This window comes from Condylura cristata, unplaced genomic scaffold (genome assembly GCF_000260355.1).
Source record: "Condylura cristata isolate star-nosed mole 26May11 unplaced genomic scaffold, ConCri1.0 scaffold00005, whole genome shotgun sequence".
In the NCBI taxonomy this organism is placed as follows: Eukaryota; Metazoa; Chordata; class Mammalia; order Eulipotyphla; family Talpidae; genus Condylura; species Condylura cristata.
Window position 1 is genome coordinate 13,741,951 of NW_004567106.1, and position 18,086 is coordinate 13,760,036.

Here is an 18,086-nt window from a genome sequence, read left to right on the forward strand (position 1 = left end):
TGAGGGAAAGTTTACGAGAAAAGATACAAGCTTAATATTTGCCACACTGCATGCAAAGAAGTGATCAATCCTTATTTTGCTATATATGGAATGCTGCATGAGGGCTTCTGACTGCTTCTGCAGAAATGGTACAGAAATGGTACGCCTGTCTTATTGCTAGAGGTCCTCACCTAGAGTTAGGGAGATACATTATGAGCTTCTCAGTTATTCTGCTATCTGGCCAGCATTTGGAATCACAGTCTGGAATTGGTAACCAGGAAAATAGCAGAAGACAAGCATTTTCATTGCAATAGGATAACTGAAATTTTAAAAAAATTGGTTAAGTGTGTCTTGTTCTAGAGAGGCAATCTTTTAGGCATTTCAAAATGTCACTTAGTTTCTTTTTCACTTAGAACAGTTAAATAAACTCATTATATATTAGCTTCCCATTACATGATCTATTTACTAGGATAAAATAATTTCCATGATGACAGTGAATCAGGGTGGTTCCCTGGGCCACTGTTCCAGGAGAACTGTCTCCTTGCTGCTGTCATCACGCCTGCTTTTTGATGACACTATATCCCAGCTTTGTCATTTCTTGTCGAACAGAATTACCACTGGGAGTAAACACCCCAAGCAGCAGGGTGCCAGAGCTGATAGCCCCCAAGTGCTATAAAGTCAGCCATCCCTGGATTAAGCCTTTTTTATTTCTTGACTGTTTAATGTCCTGCATATTATAATGAGCATTTTAATTCAGGAGTTAGGCCTTCTGGCAGTTTTCCAAAGGGCATGCATTTCGAAATCAACAAATTAATGAATGTTCTTTTCTTCAATCACTACAAGTTCTTGAGCACCCAGAGAATATTTTATGCCAGTGGCCATGTTAATTTTTAAGCTTGTGTTAACCTAGGGGCTGATGGTGCAGAAGAGGCAGCAGTGGGAAGGATGGCATGAGGGTTGGCAGTGATAAAGGGAAGGAAGAAATTATATAATTTTGCAAGATCATTTGTAAATCAATTCTCCTACTGAGAACAAGTACATATTTGGGGAAGAGCACATTCACATTATTTTTAAAGTTACACTGAGTATTCAAAAAAGGGAATATGAATGACTATTCTATGAAGCTAGTAAAGATTTTAATATATAAAACCTATGTATAAACCTGATGTGTACTAGTTAATTTAAACAAAAGGAAAGATACGCATGTTATTACATATATGTTGGCACATACTTTGAAGAATATTTATGAAAGTAAGGATATCACTCAGGCAGCAGCATTTCTGATTTAATTATGTGAAAATTTCTGGCCCTAGTTAACAGGGGCCTGCAAGATGACCTTGGTCTATTTCTAATCTTGTTAGAAAACTCTAAAGCCTGGGCAGTCACCCAAGGTTCTGAAGTTTGGCTCTGAGTCTCAGGTGCATTTTGGAGTCCCAGAAAGTGATAAGAAGGAAATCCTTGGTGAAATGGAGAACAGAGGTTATGACAAGCTGTACATTCTGGGTTGATAGGGTTTCCTGGGACTACGCAGGTCTCATCTAAATCCATGATTCTGCATTCTCTTTAGGGGTAAGTCTGCTGAACTTGAGTAGAAGACCAACCCAGGGAAACTCTCCCTTCTGTAGTTAAGTAAGGTTCAGTGTGGAGGTAGTACAACATCCTATCATCTCAAAGGGTTACACTGGAAGAGAGTGTCCATGTGTCAAAAGCTGCCAAAGATCTTTTACTAAATGATCTCTAATCCTAACGATCACCCAGCAAAATTGTTGCTATTGGTTCCATTTTCCAAATGAGAACAACCAAGGTTGAGAAAGGTCAAGTATGAAATTACTTTTGGTAGAATGATTGTTCAATCAAATCTAGGCCTGTCAGATTCTAAAAATCATCTTTTTTCTCTACTACAGCATACAAGTTTTGACATAACAACTTATAGCTTTGGTAGTCTGGACATTAAGAAATTAATTATACTAAAGATGACAGATCCACACATACTAATTTGTGCTTGGACACACACAAAAAAAGTCATTTTGAAACAAATGGCAGTCACCTAAAAACAATTTTCTTGGAACACAAAGTTATTCAAATGATAAACATTAGCCTGTGTGTAAGCATAGTGTTACAATATTAAGTTACAACCCCAAAGAAATGCATAAATCTTACCGCCTTCCTCAGGTTTTATGTCTAAGAGTTCATCTATGGATCCGTTAGGAGAAAAAAAAAAAATTCTAAGTTAGTTTCATGTTGTAAGGTGTTTTAGACAAATTATTATAACTGAGTTACTTCCCTTAATCTAGATTACCTGTGCATGCATTATGTGTAGAGCTTTTGTCTAAGGCAGATAATGCACTTTTCCCATCTTCTGCTGTAAATATAACACATGCAACTGGTTACCAGCAATCCGTTCATATACTATTGCAGTATAAGGCAAACACACACAGCTTCAGAGAGAAATGATGTCCACAATAGTATTCACTCACACAGAAAGAGGGGTCTTCAGATTATCTATTACTCAAGCAGTTGGCTTTCAATGAATATTAAGCTAATGGCCTTAAATATTTAACTTTGTTTAGCTGGTAACCTAGAAAGCTATTTGGTGTTGATCTAACAATTCCCTTCTATGGATAAATCTGATAAGCAATTGACTTTATGGTGCTAAAGAACTTTAGTTACTGGGGACCACCTAAAATAAAAGGGCAGATCATTGGGTAAAAGACATCAACCTGAAAAACCCCGTATTACACAACTCCACCTTTATAATATCCTGGAATAAGCAAAACTATGGACACAGTGAAGAGACCAGAGGCGACCAGGGGCTTGGTGGAAGAGAGAGGAATAGGTGAAGGGCATGGGAGTTTTGGGACAGGAACTATTCTAAATGATACTGCAATGATAGATACCTATCATACTTTGTCAAAACCCACAGACTGTATGGCACCAAGAATAAATCCTAATCTAAACTGTGGAATTTGAGTGAGAATGATGTGTCGACATTGGTTCACGGATTGTGATGAATGTACTAGTCTGGTGGAGGATGTGGACAATGGGAGAGGCCATAGGTGTGAGGGCAAAAGGTTAAGAAGAATTCTTTGTACTTTCTGCCCAGTTCTGCTATAAAAATAACTGAACAATAAAGTTTGTGGGTGTGGTGGATGTATATGTGTGTACATATATGTAACAGAACAGTCCTAAATCATGGTTTGCTCATATAGCCATGAGACATCCTGCAGATCATAGAGTCAAAAAGAATGACACTTCTTTGTAATGGATATTATATGCATATTTAAAACAAGGTAATCAACATTTACAATCTTCAAATATTAAGCAAATACCATAAGCAAGAGAACATATAAAACAAAGAGAAAATTTGTTTGCTCTATATTGTCACCTATTGTATAAATACATGATTCACATATCGTTATATAATTTTAACACAAGTATAACAGAGTTTTCATTTTCCCATAAAACTTAACATTTTCTATTGGGTTACCTAGATCCCTATAACATAATGATCGCTGACCTTGTTTCTTAGGGACACTGAAGCTGGAGACTGTCTAGAGATACAGAGAGCTCTTCATGACCAGGGAGCTAAGTTCTGCCTTCCTCCCTGCCCTCATCTGCTATTGCTTCTTCTCATGATCTAGAACACCATTCTTTTGATCTTCTCCTCAATCATAGCCTTTGTCCACATTGCTTCTTTTGCTTTGATAGATCTTGCAACAGCACTTGACTTAGCTAGTTCCCTGATCCTGTCCAATAGGTGAGGTCTCCATATCACCTGGAGCCCTCATAGTTCTCACCAAAGTTGCAGTTGCCCAATAACTTGGGTAAATATTAGATCAGTTCCAGCTTCCCTTTCTAACTATAAGCCCCATCATGGAAGAGGCTGACTAAGTCTGGGGGGCCACATATGCCCGAGCACAAAGGTGGCTCTCCATAAACAACTGCTGGCTAAATAAACAAGTGAGTGAGTGAAGTGAGTGAGTGAAGGCATACACGCAAGGACAAATGGCATGGATAAAAGTAAAAGCAAGCATGTTTTCTTATTTTTTTTTCCCATTGAAAGGCAGACAGGAGAACAGTAAACAAATCAGCAAGAGACAGAGGAAAGTAAGTGAAGCAAGTGGTGGGGAAAATAGGAAGAAAGATAGAAAGTGGAGGAAAAGGGTAATGTTTCTGGTCTACATTGCCTCTCTTTACTGTGCAGAGCAGCTGCCATAGCAAAGGGTGAAGCAGAGCTGAGGCAGATTTGTACACAAGAGTGCCAAGCTGAACAAAGTGTTGAGGTAATTTTAGTTTTCATGTCAAGTGTAAAACTTTCCCCTGTATCTCTGAGGATTTCAAGTCCCAGTTGAATGTCTCAACATTACATAATCTTAGTTCTGTTCAGCTATAATTTACCATGCCTCCTACTTGTTTAAGGACCACAAAAACCTGGCAGTTCTAGCAGGAGACAGGAAGGGCAGATAACATGCTTAGAGCACCCCATTATCACCTTTGAAGCTCTGATCCCTCTTTTAACCACAGTGTTAGTGGCTCCGGGGACCTGGTCTCACTCATTACAGAGCAGCCAAGGAATCACCAGGAAGAGCAATATCTCAGATCATTTCTCCCCCACGAGTCCCAACAATGACCAGTATCCACTTCAACACAATGAAAAATCAAACTACCTGATGTAATCACACCATTTCACTAAAACTACCTCTTTAGTCCAAATGGCAGAACTGGTAATGGGAATAGCAGATAACTTATTATCTGCTGTTAAAAGAAGCAGCTCTTGGTCCTGCCTGGTGGCGCAGTGGGTTAAAGCACAGCACTAAGAAGCTAAAGCCACTTCCACATGAGATTGATTCTGCCTGCCCCGGAGGAGATCCACATGGCGTGGCAGACCTCTCCTGACCTGCCCGCTGCTCCCCTCAGCAGTGTACTTTGTCGATCTGCCTGTTCTGTTCCCCACTCTATCTCTGATTTCTCTCACCGCCCCTACAACTCTGGCCTGTACCCCAGTTCTGTATACACAAATAAATAAATCTTTAAAAAAAGAAAAAAAGAAGCAGCTCTCTGCCAAGTCTCAGTCGTGGATGCTCCCCTGAAAAGCTGCTGTCAAAGGGAATAATAATGCTACCTTGTGGGTCAAAATATACAATCTCCTATAATGCTATTGGGTGGACTCACTGATATTAGGCAATTTAAAACTGAAACCATGGGAAGCAGCTTAATACAGCCTTTTCTCAACTGGAAAAGAAGAAAGGCCTAGGAGGAGATAGCCAAAAGGAACACGAGTTGGCTGCTGAGTAGTAGTCTGTCAAAAGCAGATCTAAATAAAAGTCAAAACTTACTATTACATCTAGAAGATTCCTTGGGCTGGTTTTCATCCTCTAATGAAATTAACCTTAAAATTAAAAAATAAAAGTTTAGCAGTCTAGATCTAAAAATGTTATATTTATGACAGAATTTTTAAACATTTTTAACAGCACACACACACACTAAACATACTGTCATTTACACTGCATACATTTCTGAAGAAAATAAATTTGCTGGCTTTCTTCTGTCCCAAGGTTGGTTAGTAGCATCTTAATATCAGAATTTGTAGAAAAGACAGATATTCAAGTTACATTTTAAAAGATATAGCTAACAAATTGATGGCTTATACCAAAAATACCAGAAATAACAAGTGTTGGTAAGGATGTAGAGAAAAGAATCCTCATATACAGTAGGTGGGAATGTATACTGGTTCAGCCCCTATGGAAAACAGTCTGGATGTTCCTCAAAAGACTGAAAATAGATCTATGACATGACCTAGCAATTACAGTTCTAGGTATTTACCCAAAGAAAACAAAAACACTAATTTGAACAGATATATGCATTCCTATAATCAAGGAAAGAGGAGTGGATTAGAAGAATGTGGCACAGGTAAACAATGGAGTATGACTTAGCAATAAAAAAGATAAACTCGGGCCCTCCCTGGTGGCGCAGCGGGTTAAAGCACTGCACTGAGAATCTAAAGCCGCTTCCGCATGAGTTCCGCCCCGGAGGTGACCACATGGTGTGGCAGACCTCTCCTGACCCGCCTGCTGCTCCCCTCAGCAGTGTACTTCGTCGATCTGCCTGTTCTGTTCCCCACTCTGTCTCTGGTGAAGCCTCTCACCGCCCCTGGCCTCTGGCCTGTACCCCAGTTCTGTATGCACAAATAAATAAATCTTTAAAAAAAAAAAAAGATAAACTCTTGCCATTTGCAATAACATAGATAGAAATGGAGGGGATTTTGCTAAGTGAAATAAGTCAGAAGGAGAAAGACAAATATTGGCTGGTTTCATTTGTATATGGAATCTAGAGAGACAAAACAAAGGGTCAGATAAAGTCAAAGCAATAACAAATCCTTAAAATTTGACTGTAGAGTTGAGGCTACAAGACAGCGATGCGTAGTGGGAAAGCCAAAGTGGAGGGAGGGACTCCATGGACTATGGTGGAGGGAAATGTGTGTCTTGTTGATGAGAGTGGTTTGATGACATTTAACTGCACAGGTTTGAGCCTATGTCTCTAACTCATATACAGTGTTGTGAACCAATGATAGCTCAAGTAAAAGAAAACACAAAAAAACATTGGTAGACAGGTGTTTAATTCTGATCCCTAGTGTCACAGCAGAGAACACTTCAGAGTCAGCTAACTGCTGACAGCAGGATCACTTGCAGATTGAGAAGACGTGCCTGTTCAGTCAGCTCTGACCCTACCTTGGTAAGATCATGACAGACATATGACCATCCCTAGACTCTGCTGGTGCCTCTGAACCGCCTTCTTAGCTTGGAGGTTCACCATTGCCTGCTACTACTGAACAAAATTCTAGTTAAATTTTATTGTCATTTTAAATAGTTAATAAGGTTACCATTTTTGAGCTTTAAAAAAGGAGCTAATAAAATAATGGAGAGATCTAAAATTAATTAAAACCAATCCAGACCATCTTAGGTTATCTTGTTGTCGGGAAAGGCCAGTGCTTTATTTTAATTGCACTGACTAGATAACAAAAGGAAGGTGCAAGCAAAGGACTGTGGCGGAGAGTGGCTTGGTGGTGGGCGTGGTAGGATAACCCCATCTGAAGAGGTGTGAGTCTAGATGTCTACATCATACAAAGTGTTGTAAACCAATGTTACTTCAATTAAAATGTTAAAGAAACAAAAAGCGAAAACTTGTCTTCATTTGCACTAACAAAATGTTCTAGCATTTACTTTAAAATCGAAAAAGGGCTAATGTCGGCAGCAACTATTTCTGTGGGACAAAAATATTAAAAGCCTCATTTAGAAACATGGCAAAAGGAAAAAAAGAATGGAAGAACATAGAAAAATATATAATATGGTTAGCTTTTTTTTTTTTAATGGAAAAGAAATAGCAACTTGAGGTAAGATGATGTATTTTGCTCTCCTGGGCCAGACAATATACAGTTGAACTGTTCTTCCAGGTAGTTATGTATCAATAGGAAATGATATGGACTCATATTTTAAATTCCTCCTTGCTGTAGGAGAACAGAAACCTGCACCATATATATTGAAAAGTTGGTGGCAGTATTTAAAATGACTGAAGGCACCATCTTTGTAAAGTGGTGAGGAATGACGACAGGGTATCACTTCCTGCATCAAAACTGTTACTTCAAATAGAAGATTTTTCTGAATAGTTTAAAACAAGGTGTCAAAAGCCAACACTTGTTTGGCAACACCTTAGTACCATCTGTGTTGAGGCAATTTCAAAGGTCTTATTTCCTTCTATAAGAGAAAACCAGGGAGATTAACTTTCTAGGATGGGATATTGTAAATGGTAGTAGCCAAAGGAACACAAGGGTCCAGAAATCAGAGCGTGCTGGAAGCTGGGACTGAGAGATGCCAGAGCGTTGGGAGCACTGGGGATATTTGCCTTTCTCAGCCCAATTGACTCCTCACTAGTGTGCTCTGAGAAGTGAACAAGTAAAGGAATTACCCTGTGTCCGGGACCCCCACAGAGTTGGTCAGCAAGGACTGCGCTGCCCTTACCTGAGGAAAGACAGATTTTGCCAAGAGAAGTGGCCTGTGACTTACTGACTTGGCTCTTCTACTGCAGCCTCCATACGCTCCTGCTGGGTGATCTTCTTCCTTTCTTCTTTCTCAACCAGCTTTCTCATTGGGTCCTGTAAGCTCTTGATTAAGAGCCATAGATAATGAAACAGAGGTGGGGGAGAGGAAAGGAAAGATCATCACTAAAACATTGAACAGCTGCTAACCTTGATTTAGAGGTTTGGGGAGGCTACCTTGAACTAATTAAGTGGACAAAAGTAAAATTTTATATGTTCTCAGAAACATTTAAGAAACACTAGCTTATAAAGGAGAATACTTTGCCATTAGATTTATGTTTTCCTTTCGTGATAAGTTATTCCAAAAAAAGCCCTTTTGGCTATTGCTAACTTTATTTTCCATCTTTAACATGCAGTTAAGATAAACATTCTGTTCTGTTTGCAGCCCACACACTGACAGAGTTTTTTTCCCCAAAGATGAGACAATTTTATTTTATTTTTAATTTTGTTTGCTATTTTGCAATCTAAAAACAGCTTACTTTTAAAAAAGAGAGAAAACAAACCTTAAAAAAACAAAAATAGTGAGTTAACATATTTTGACAAGTTAACTCCCACGAACAGACAGAACAGGTGCATCCAAATCTTTTTTTTGATTAAAAATGGGTGAAAGTCTTTTTTTGGCTTATGATTTCTGGGAGTTATTGTTCTTCGGGTTCATGAAATATTTAAATAAAGTAAGTGCCTAGAAACTGTACACCAGTGACAAAGTCTCAGTAAGAAAAAAGCAAAACATTTCTATAACAACTAAACGAGTTATCCAAAAAGAACTGTATGCCTGGCCCTAACTATAATATGAACCTACAAATACAAAAGAAATATCCTAAGATAATTCTGCTTATGTTCTCAGAACTATGAAAATCCAAGTCCTCATCCTTTAGGCCTTCATTCTTCTTTCGTTTTTCCAGCATGGTACACACACGGGAGGACAATTAAACTTCAAACACTAACTTGGAGTTATTAGTGACGGCTCAGTGGGGGGTGGGGGGGGCTGGTGAAGATGGACCAGAGGCTGGATCTCAGCAAAGCAGAGCTGTGATTGATCTCGGTGTCTGCCAGGGGCCAGATAGACTCTTGTGTCAGCCCTCTGTACTGCTACTTCTGCTTCATTCCCCGCACAGAAGAATTTTCCTAAAACACCCAGGCCATCATGTTACTGTTGTTCTTGAGAACCCACAACAATGGTTTATTTCTTTTGTGAACATTAATACTGAGAACCTGATTTAGAGGCGGTCAGGAAGATAGAGAGAGTGTGCATACCCGCACATCATCAGCAAACTACAGGCCCCGGCATGCCTTGCATCTCTTGCAGAAGGCTATTTCCAACCTCCAGCAAGAACTGATAGGGGGGTCCTCCAGAGGTTATTTGGGGGGTTGCTGGCCTTGGGTGTAGGGATGCCCCACAGCTCTTGATCTGCTCTTTTTTCTGTTGTTTTGTTTCTTAAAAACCCTGTTTGTTGCTGAAATAATTGATTGCTTTTGTCTGCGGTCAACAATTACCATTTCTAGTATTAACCTTTCTGGACAGTTTTCAAGACCTTCTAAATTGTGATGCTATCTTACTCTCCCAGATGGTTTCCCACAAACCCCCAAACATGAGCTTCCATTCAATTAGTCCTGTCTCCACACAGTCTCCTATGTGCTTGCTGCTTTTTTCCGCTTTGTTCATTCTATTTCTTTAGCCTAGAGAGCTCACTACTTATCTGTCCAACCTCAAAAGTTCTAATTGTCTGCAAAGCCCAGGTCAATTATCATTATTTTTGCCACAAAGCTTTGTTACCTAAGCATGCCAAATTCAAGAAAACCCTTCCATTTCCAAGTTGCATTTACAGTTTCATTAATACTTGATTACACTTATTCTGTATTGTTTTGTCTCTTAAAAATATTTTTTAAATTAGAAAAATAATAGCACCACAAGTACAATGTTTGGAAAATAAAGGAAAAATTCATTATAATTCCATCTCCCTAAAATAATGAGTCATTAAAATATTTATTTTTATATAGATTATATAATTTGAATACATTTATAATACATCTGTTATAGGTAGCAGAGGTCCACTTAACCAATGACATCTGTATATTTTATAACGAAAATGTATACTGAAGTGAATATAAAAGTATATAATTAATATATAATTAAGTATGTAAGTGTACATACATTTACCATTATTCTAATGTAGACTCAATGTTTTTTCTTTGAATATATGTCCCCTGTTTGGAATTTTGAGTATTTTCCTACATAAACCCCCCATATATGGTATTGCCATTTTTTGTAATAATTCCCTATTTCTATCAAGAATAATATTCAGTCAACAATTAGTTTTTTAGCTGCTACCAAATGCCAGTTGCTATCATAGGTGCTGGGGATACATCAATGAACAGGACAGATTAAATTATCAGTTAGTGATGGGTTTAGGCATAGAATTAAAACAGGAGTATAGAAAGTGGCTAGGTCATTACTTTAGATAAAGAATGTCCTTTCTAGGACATGACATTCCCACTAAGAGCTAAGTAACAAGAAAGAGACAGCCATGTACATCTCTGGGAGAACAGAAGACCTTGAGTGCAGAATCCTAAAGGAAGGAACAGTATGGCTTGTTTGAAGAACATTTGGGCAAAAGGACAAGAGACCCAGAGGAGAGGCTGGCAGGAGTCACACAGAAAGACTACTCTTTTACTCATGTTCATCAAAATGTTTCATATTCTTTTGCTTTCTTAAAACTAAATAAATAAACACGGCATTATGAGTCTATCAGCCGCCACTAGCATGAGTTCAATCCCCAGCCAGGGAGGTGACCCACATGGCATGGCATACCTCTCCTCTTGACACTGCTCCCCTCAGCAATTTATTTCAGTCAGTCTGCCAGAGGTCTAAGAGGGTGAGAGGATTCACCAAAGACAGAGTGGGGAGAAGAACAGGCAGACTGACTGAAATAAATTGCTTAGGGGAGCAGTGTCAAGAGGAGAGGTCTGCCATGTGGGTCACCTCCCTGGCCGGGGATTGAACTCATGCTGTAGTGGCGGCTGACAGACTCATAATGTCATGTTGTAATACAGTGCGCCACCAGAAAGGGCCTAATTTTATTAATTTTGTCGTAGAGGAACTGGAGAATAGGCCAGAGGTGAGGGGAGGAGATGTAAGAGAATTCACCAGAGACTGAGTGGGGAGTAGAACAGGTGAATTTACTGAAACATACTGTTAAGGGAAGCAGAGGGCAAAACAGGAGAGGTCTGCTGCGTGGGTTAGGTCGTTGGCCAGGGATCAAACTCAGGCCATGGAGGTAGTAGCACTAAGACACTTTCTCTTTCTGTCTCCCTAAGGCATAGCAATTAATGGACTCCATGACCCTTGCCCAGATGGGGAAATGCTATAAAGTATAGTATAGAAACAAACACTATAGAATATGGACTGTAGTGGAGATGCCTATTTTTAAAATATACCTATTCCAAAGCATCTGCTAAAAATTGAACACATACATGTATAAGTGTATATTCTGGATACATGGAACCATTAAGAGTTCAACAGAGGGACCTCCCTGATGGTGCAACAGATTGGGATGCATCATTATGGGGCTATCATAGCCACTGCAGCATGGGTTCAATCCCCAGCAAGGGAGGAAGGGAGGTGAGGTGCGCGCGCGCGCGCACACACACACACACACACACACACAAATCCATAGATGTCAGAGACTTATTCCTTTCAATAGATCTGCCAATTACTGTTTCTCTCTCTCTCTCTCTCTCTGTCACACACACACACACACACACACACACACACACACACACTCCAGCAGTTTTATTCCACAAAGAGTTGCCCAACCCCAGCCAAATAGAAGCTAGGAGTATTTTCAGCTGAGGTTCCAATGGTTCCAAAACTCTCTTTTCGATTTATGACACTCGCACGGCACACTGCAGTTTGATCAGCTGCCTTCTCATTTCATTTCCTTTTCAGCACTCAGCACCAGGCAGGGCCAGCACATGTCTGCTCTCTCAGCTGGCCCTGTCTAGCTGCCTCAGTGCTTGCTTAAGCCCCTGCGATGCCCGTGACAGCTCGACAGTTATCCTCCCTCTGTCTCTAGCCCGACCTCCCTTCACAGCACACTCTAGCAGCTCCCAGACAATCCCTTTGTAATGTAAACCACTCACTCCTTACCTCTCAACCCCTTCCTCCACTGGGCCATTAAGGACTCAATTGTTGGCTGCCTGTCACCACAGTCATAGTTAAGTCACTATTGTGCTTCTCCAACAGATTGGCTGCCATTCCAGTTGCTATTTTATTATTAATAATTCCTGTCTTAATAATCTGACCATTGGTCCTATACCAATTTAACTGTTGTCATGCAAGGTAAGTGCTAAATATGTACTTGATGCTTGAGAAATTAATGTTAGTGTTAAATTGAAAACAAAATTCGACCTCTTTATCCAAGAAATTCAATGGCTCAGGGGAATAATAGGAAAATATTTATAAAAATCAAAAGCAAAATCAATGTTTAGCACACAGATATGCTTATTAAATAGCAGAATTTTCTTTTCTTCTTATTGTGGCAACACTGTAACAATGTGCATGATTTAGTGGGATAAGCTCACATCTCTTCAGATGAATGTCACCACAACATACCCAACACCAAAGAACCCACAACCCTTCACCATAGTTCTCTGGCCTACCCTCTTCTTCCCCCTCTAGTAACCTCAATTCTGTAGTCATAGTTCTAGGGTTTGTTTTGGTTTAGTTTGTTTCTCTGTATGTATGTATATAGAGATATGAGCGAAATCATTCAAATTTTGTCTCTGAATAAAGGGAAATTATCACACATACACACACAGGTCCACACTCCATTTTCACTGAGATATAATCTATATCAAAGAATTCTCCCATTTAAAGTTCATAATTCATTGATTTTTAGTAGAGTCACAGTTGTGTAAACATTACTGCAATCAAGATTAGAATATTTTCAAGGGGCATTTCTTCAGGCAAGAAAAATTGTATGTCAAAATAATCTAAATATTTCTCCATAGGCCCTCAGCAATTTCTTATAAAAGATGAATTCTGGACAAATCTCCTATCATTGCTGGTTCTTAGTTGTGACCGTCAGATGCAAGACAGCCCCATTTGGTAGACCACTTCTCTCCACAAAGTCTGGTTAAAAAGGTTTGACATAGAAAAGGGTGGAGGTGAATTCCTTACATTATTTTGAAGTCCACACCTCAGCTGTACATGCTTAATCTGAAGCATCTGCAAAAGTGAGAGGTGGCAGCTCTCTGTGTGACATGACACCAGCTCATGCAGAATGACTCCAAGATGGGTGACTGCAGAGGAGGCGATCATCAGGTGGAATTTTGAATCACTGGCTGATAGAAGCCACATTTAAGTCGATGTCCAGAAAGGAAATGTTAAAACATTCTGTTTCAAAATTCTAAGCCCACTAGGTCCCTCATTAAAGTTGTTCATGAAAATCACTAGGTATTAACAGAAATGTAGCATCATATAACATCTAAAGGTTCTCTTTGGAGGAGAGAATGTTTCTAGACTAAGTAACCTTTCTCTGTTAAGGCTGCACTGACATGCTAATAGTTTCTATCAATGCTGAAATGGTTTCAGGAAACACACACTCAAAATATAAGATCAGTGTAACAGAGGAAACAGCATACCCAGATTGCAAAAGTGACTTAGAAAGGAAACAGCTTAAGATAATAATGGGAGTTACTACTTCCTGTATTAGGAAAATAAAAGCAACAGCAACATTCATCTGAATGAAAGAAAAACTATTCAGTAAAACAAAATTTGCAGACAGAAGAACAGTAGCCAGTCTTAATATAACGATTGCAATTAAGGTCAGCATATTGACAACTGAGCAATGTTTTCTGTAATCTTTGATGATGACATTTAATTATCTTAGGCTACTTCCTATTATTTACATTGTGTGAATATGAAGGTATAAATAGTTGTGTGAGTAAAGAGAAATAAAAGAACTCAAAATAATGAAGCATGGTTAAAAGATGCTGAACCTTGGGCCCTCCCTGGTGGCACAGCACTAAGAGGCTAAAGCCACTTCAGCATGAGTTAGAGCCCCGCCCAAGAGGTGACCACATGGCACTGCAGACCTCTCTTAACCCGCCCACTGCTCCCCTCAGCAGTGTACTTCATCGATCTGCCTGTTCTGCTCCCCACTCTGTCTCTGGTGAATCCTCTCACAGCCCCTGCACCTCTGGCCTGCACCCCAGTTCTGTAAGTACAAATAAATAAATCTTTAAAAAAAAAAGATGCTGAACCCAGTTGGGTGAGTAGCACATGAGGAGTGAAAAGCAGAGGCCATGATGTGGACGAACCATGCAATTCATGTCCATTCAGCACAGGCCTCCCTCACACTCTTGCCATCACAAATTTATAAAGACTATATAAATTTAAATTTACTAATTTATATATATTCATCTAGGAACAAAAGATACTCTGGAACTGTACTGTAGAACAAGAAAGTTAAAGAGTAAAATTAGAGAAAAATAAACATAATCATAACAAAAATATGTAATCTTGGTCTTTAAAATAAGATAAAAATTGGGCACGGGAGAGCATTGCTGTGCCAGGACAGAGACAGACTCTGGAAAGAGATCAAGTGGTGCTGTGGCGTGGAAAAGGGTCTTAACTCCTAAAGGGGCCTCTGTTTAGCTATCAGACAATTCAATAGTGAGGAGCATACCTTTCTGGGTTCCATGTGGGGAATTATGCAGCCAACACTTCTGTTCAGGATCAGTTCAAGCAAGTTCTCAGAACTTTTAAAGAGTTAAAGAATTGCCCACCTGAATAGGTGCATCTTTCTCCATTACCTAATAAATCTGTCCTTTTAAAATGTGAAAAACAAAACAAAACAAAGAACTAAAAGGAATGAATGTTCAAAAGACTCACTTGTATTGGGTACTGCACACCATGTTCTACACATCTAACAAAACCAAGATACACATTGTACCTCCAACTTCCTGACATGGAGATGAGGACCCAGATAGTTGTAGTAACTTGCTAAAGGCTATTCAACCACGAACAGGCAGAAGCAGTACTTGAATCCAGGTTTCCAACAGTTTATAATGAGTTAAGAAATAGTACTGAAGAGCCAAGCCCAGAATAATTATGTAACTTCCCTTTCATATAAAGTACCAAGGAGATCAAAAGAATCTTCCAAATTCTAAAAGAAGGGTCACAGGTTCCCAGATATCTTTGGGACTGACACATAAAGCATGGTTTTCATCTATAAGCAAATGCTTTACATTGTTATTTAAGATTTATTCATTTATGCATACAGGACTGGGGTACCAGGCAGAGGTACAGGGGTGGTGAGAGGATTCACCAGAGACAGAGTGGGGAGCAGAACAGGCTGACTGACGAAGTACACTACTGAGGGGAGCAGCGGGCGAGACAGGATAAGTCTGCCTCGCCATGTGGGTCAGCTCCTGGACGGGTGATGGAACTTGCACTGAAGTGGCTGTGGCTAGCTTACAGTACTGCTTCCTAACCTGCTGCACCACAAGGGAGGGCCCTACACTGTTATTTTTAACTGAAAGTTTCTAATTGTACTTGTCAGCACTTGTGCTTTCTCCTGCTTCACCTGTAAGAAGTACCACACAGCTGAGTGGAAAAAGCAAGAGCTTCCCCCTCCCCCAAACTATGGCACACAGGCATTTGGCTTTTGGAACATTTCTAGACCTTCTTGAGCTTCAGTTTCCTCACTTGAAACATGGAAACAAGAATAATTATGCCCCACTCCCCAGGTTTTGAGGATTAACTAAAAATAGATGCACTTCCTATAAATCCGTGCTGAGCCTAGCAGTAGTAGCTAATTCAAATAGCCAACCCTGGTGCATGGGAGTCATGAATACTCTGCCAAACTCTCCACAGTATGATCTGACCTTGTCCTTATGTAACAGGGTGGTCCCTAGGAAAGGGGGAAGTCCCACGTTCCCTGCCCCACCCAGAAGGAGGGTGGAGTTGAGCAGAGAAAAAGAAGGGAAGGAATTAGAAAAAAAGAAGGAAGCAGGATGGGAAGCCAGAAGGAGACCTGAGGAAGCCACAGGGAGCAACAAGCACCTGGCTCCCCATCCTGCTTCCTTCTTCTTTTTTTCTAATTCCTTCCCTTTTTCTCTGCTCAACTCCACCCTCTTTCTGGGTGGGGCAGAGAACCTGGAACTTCCCCTTTTCCTAAGGACCACCCTGTTACACTTACAGACCACCTGGTGACAAGGAACAACCCACATCATAACAGCATTTTTTCCTTTTCTCTCAAGGAAGAGTTAGAGGATGAGAAGAGGTGGGAATTGAAGCACAACCTCACTGAGCTTAGAGGGCCTGAGCTTAGCTGCCTGGAAAACAAATGCCAGTCATCATAAGGGACGGGTAAGTTGAGGACCAGCCACACTCAGATTTGTCCACCTCAGATTTCAGTGGCCAGCGCCTCTCCACCCTCCTCTCCCAGGGCCTGGACGAATCCCCATTTGCATTTTCCAGCGATCTGGCCGGTAGCAACTTGGGAAGTAAATTGTTCTTCTAAATGCCGTGTAAAGTAATGACAATGAGAGAAAACTTGAAAGTCTAAAAGGATATTCTGGATGCCTGCCATGAGTAATTGCCATGTTGGGACTGGCAACTAAAAGACCTTTGCAGAGATATTTACCCAATTTTCATAAAAACTATTATGGCTTTATTTTCAAAGCAAGTAACTACAGAGCCATGTGGCTTGTCGGTAAATGTTCAAGTGATTAACTGAGAAATGTGGAGGTGGGTGGAAGGAGACGCTTGGCATATGAGTTTGAGTTTGAGGAAAACAAAGTTTAGGGCGGCTTTTTTTTTTTTTTAAATTGAGAAAGCTGAAAGTATTTTGGTCTCTAGAATGATGTTCCATACAACGGTGCTAAGTCCTAGAACACAGAAGAGAAAGAAAGGAGTACTAGTACATCTGTTTTAATGGTTATTTTTTAACATGCTCAGAGACAGGTTTTCAAATTCAGCTTTTCTTAAAGTCTTGGCACAGATCAAGACCCAATTGTGAAGCCAAAGTGCATTTTTTAGGAATGAGTCCTGTTGTAGGGGGTTGGGAGGGGTGGAGATGTCCTCCAGCTTTGCTTGCCTACAGGCCTGCCCAACCCTCTCTTATCCTGAGGGAATTACCTGGGGCTTGAGGGCTGAAGAACAGGTTTGAGAATGCAGCTGCCAGAGCGTGGAAGTCAAAGATAGAGTGGGATGGATTACCCTGGGTGAGGTCTGCAAGACCATTCACAATCCTCCCTGTGAAACTCACTGTAAAATGCCTAATCGAGAATGAAAACAGTGAGTAAGAAAGTCATTTAAGTTAAGCTACAGAAACTGGCATCCTCCACAAAGCCTTCTGCATGGACAGTATCAAGGATGTTCTTCCAGATTCATTATGAAATTCTTCATAAGCCCATGCCTGTTCCCCCCAGCAATGGGCTACTGGTGCCATCACCAGGGCTATCACCACAAGCTCAACTGCTTGACCTCCACCATCCTTCCTCCTCAACACCCCCATTACTATCACCACTCTGCTGGAAAGAGGTCTAAGTCAGTTTTAAAGCGAGATTTTACTGACTCCGATGTAGGTGCTCCTGTATACTTTGCTTTATCCACAGCCGGAGTGAACACTGGCTTTCCACAAGCATTGGAATGGTGCACATCACAGAGATATACTTTTACTATTGGTCATTTTCATTAAATACAGTCTGAACTCTTTAAAACTACAAACAGAGAAGGATATGTCTTCTCCCCAGCCAGTTCCTAATATCTTTTTACAAAGGGTTCTGTGCTGATTTCTCAATGAAGACTTCATCTCCAGACGCAGGCCAGCAAGCCAGATAGGGGAGAAAATGCCCTTGATACAAATAGAATTTTTTTTTTTAAGATTTATTTATTTGTGCTTACAGAACTAGGGTACAGGTCAGAGGCTCAGGGGCCGCGAGAGTCTTCACCAGAGACAGATTGGGGAGCAGAACAGGCAGATCAACAAAGTGCACTGCTGAG

The 18,086-nt window shown here is 40.3% G+C and overlaps 1 protein-coding gene across 3 annotated transcripts in view; it reads right to left on the minus strand.

Moving 5' to 3' along the window:
- ICA1 (islet cell autoantigen 1, 69kDa) overlaps window positions 1–18,086 on the minus strand; it is a 131,366-nt gene that overhangs the window by 18,700 nt on the left and 94,580 nt on the right. For 2 of the 3 annotated variants that reach the window (XM_012721086.1, XM_012721085.1), the window contains exons 9-12: window positions 8,040–8,137; window positions 5,316–5,368; window positions 2,279–2,341; window positions 2,140–2,172 (exon numbers count right to left, since the gene is read on the minus strand). In XM_012721086.1, the coding sequence (XP_012576540.1) occupies window positions 2,140–2,172; window positions 2,279–2,341; window positions 5,316–5,368; window positions 8,040–8,137 (247 nt within the window). The remainder of the gene's footprint in view (window positions 1–2,139; window positions 2,173–2,278; window positions 2,342–5,315; window positions 5,369–8,039; window positions 8,138–18,086) is intronic. The other variant, XM_012721087.1, reaches the window with a different exon arrangement.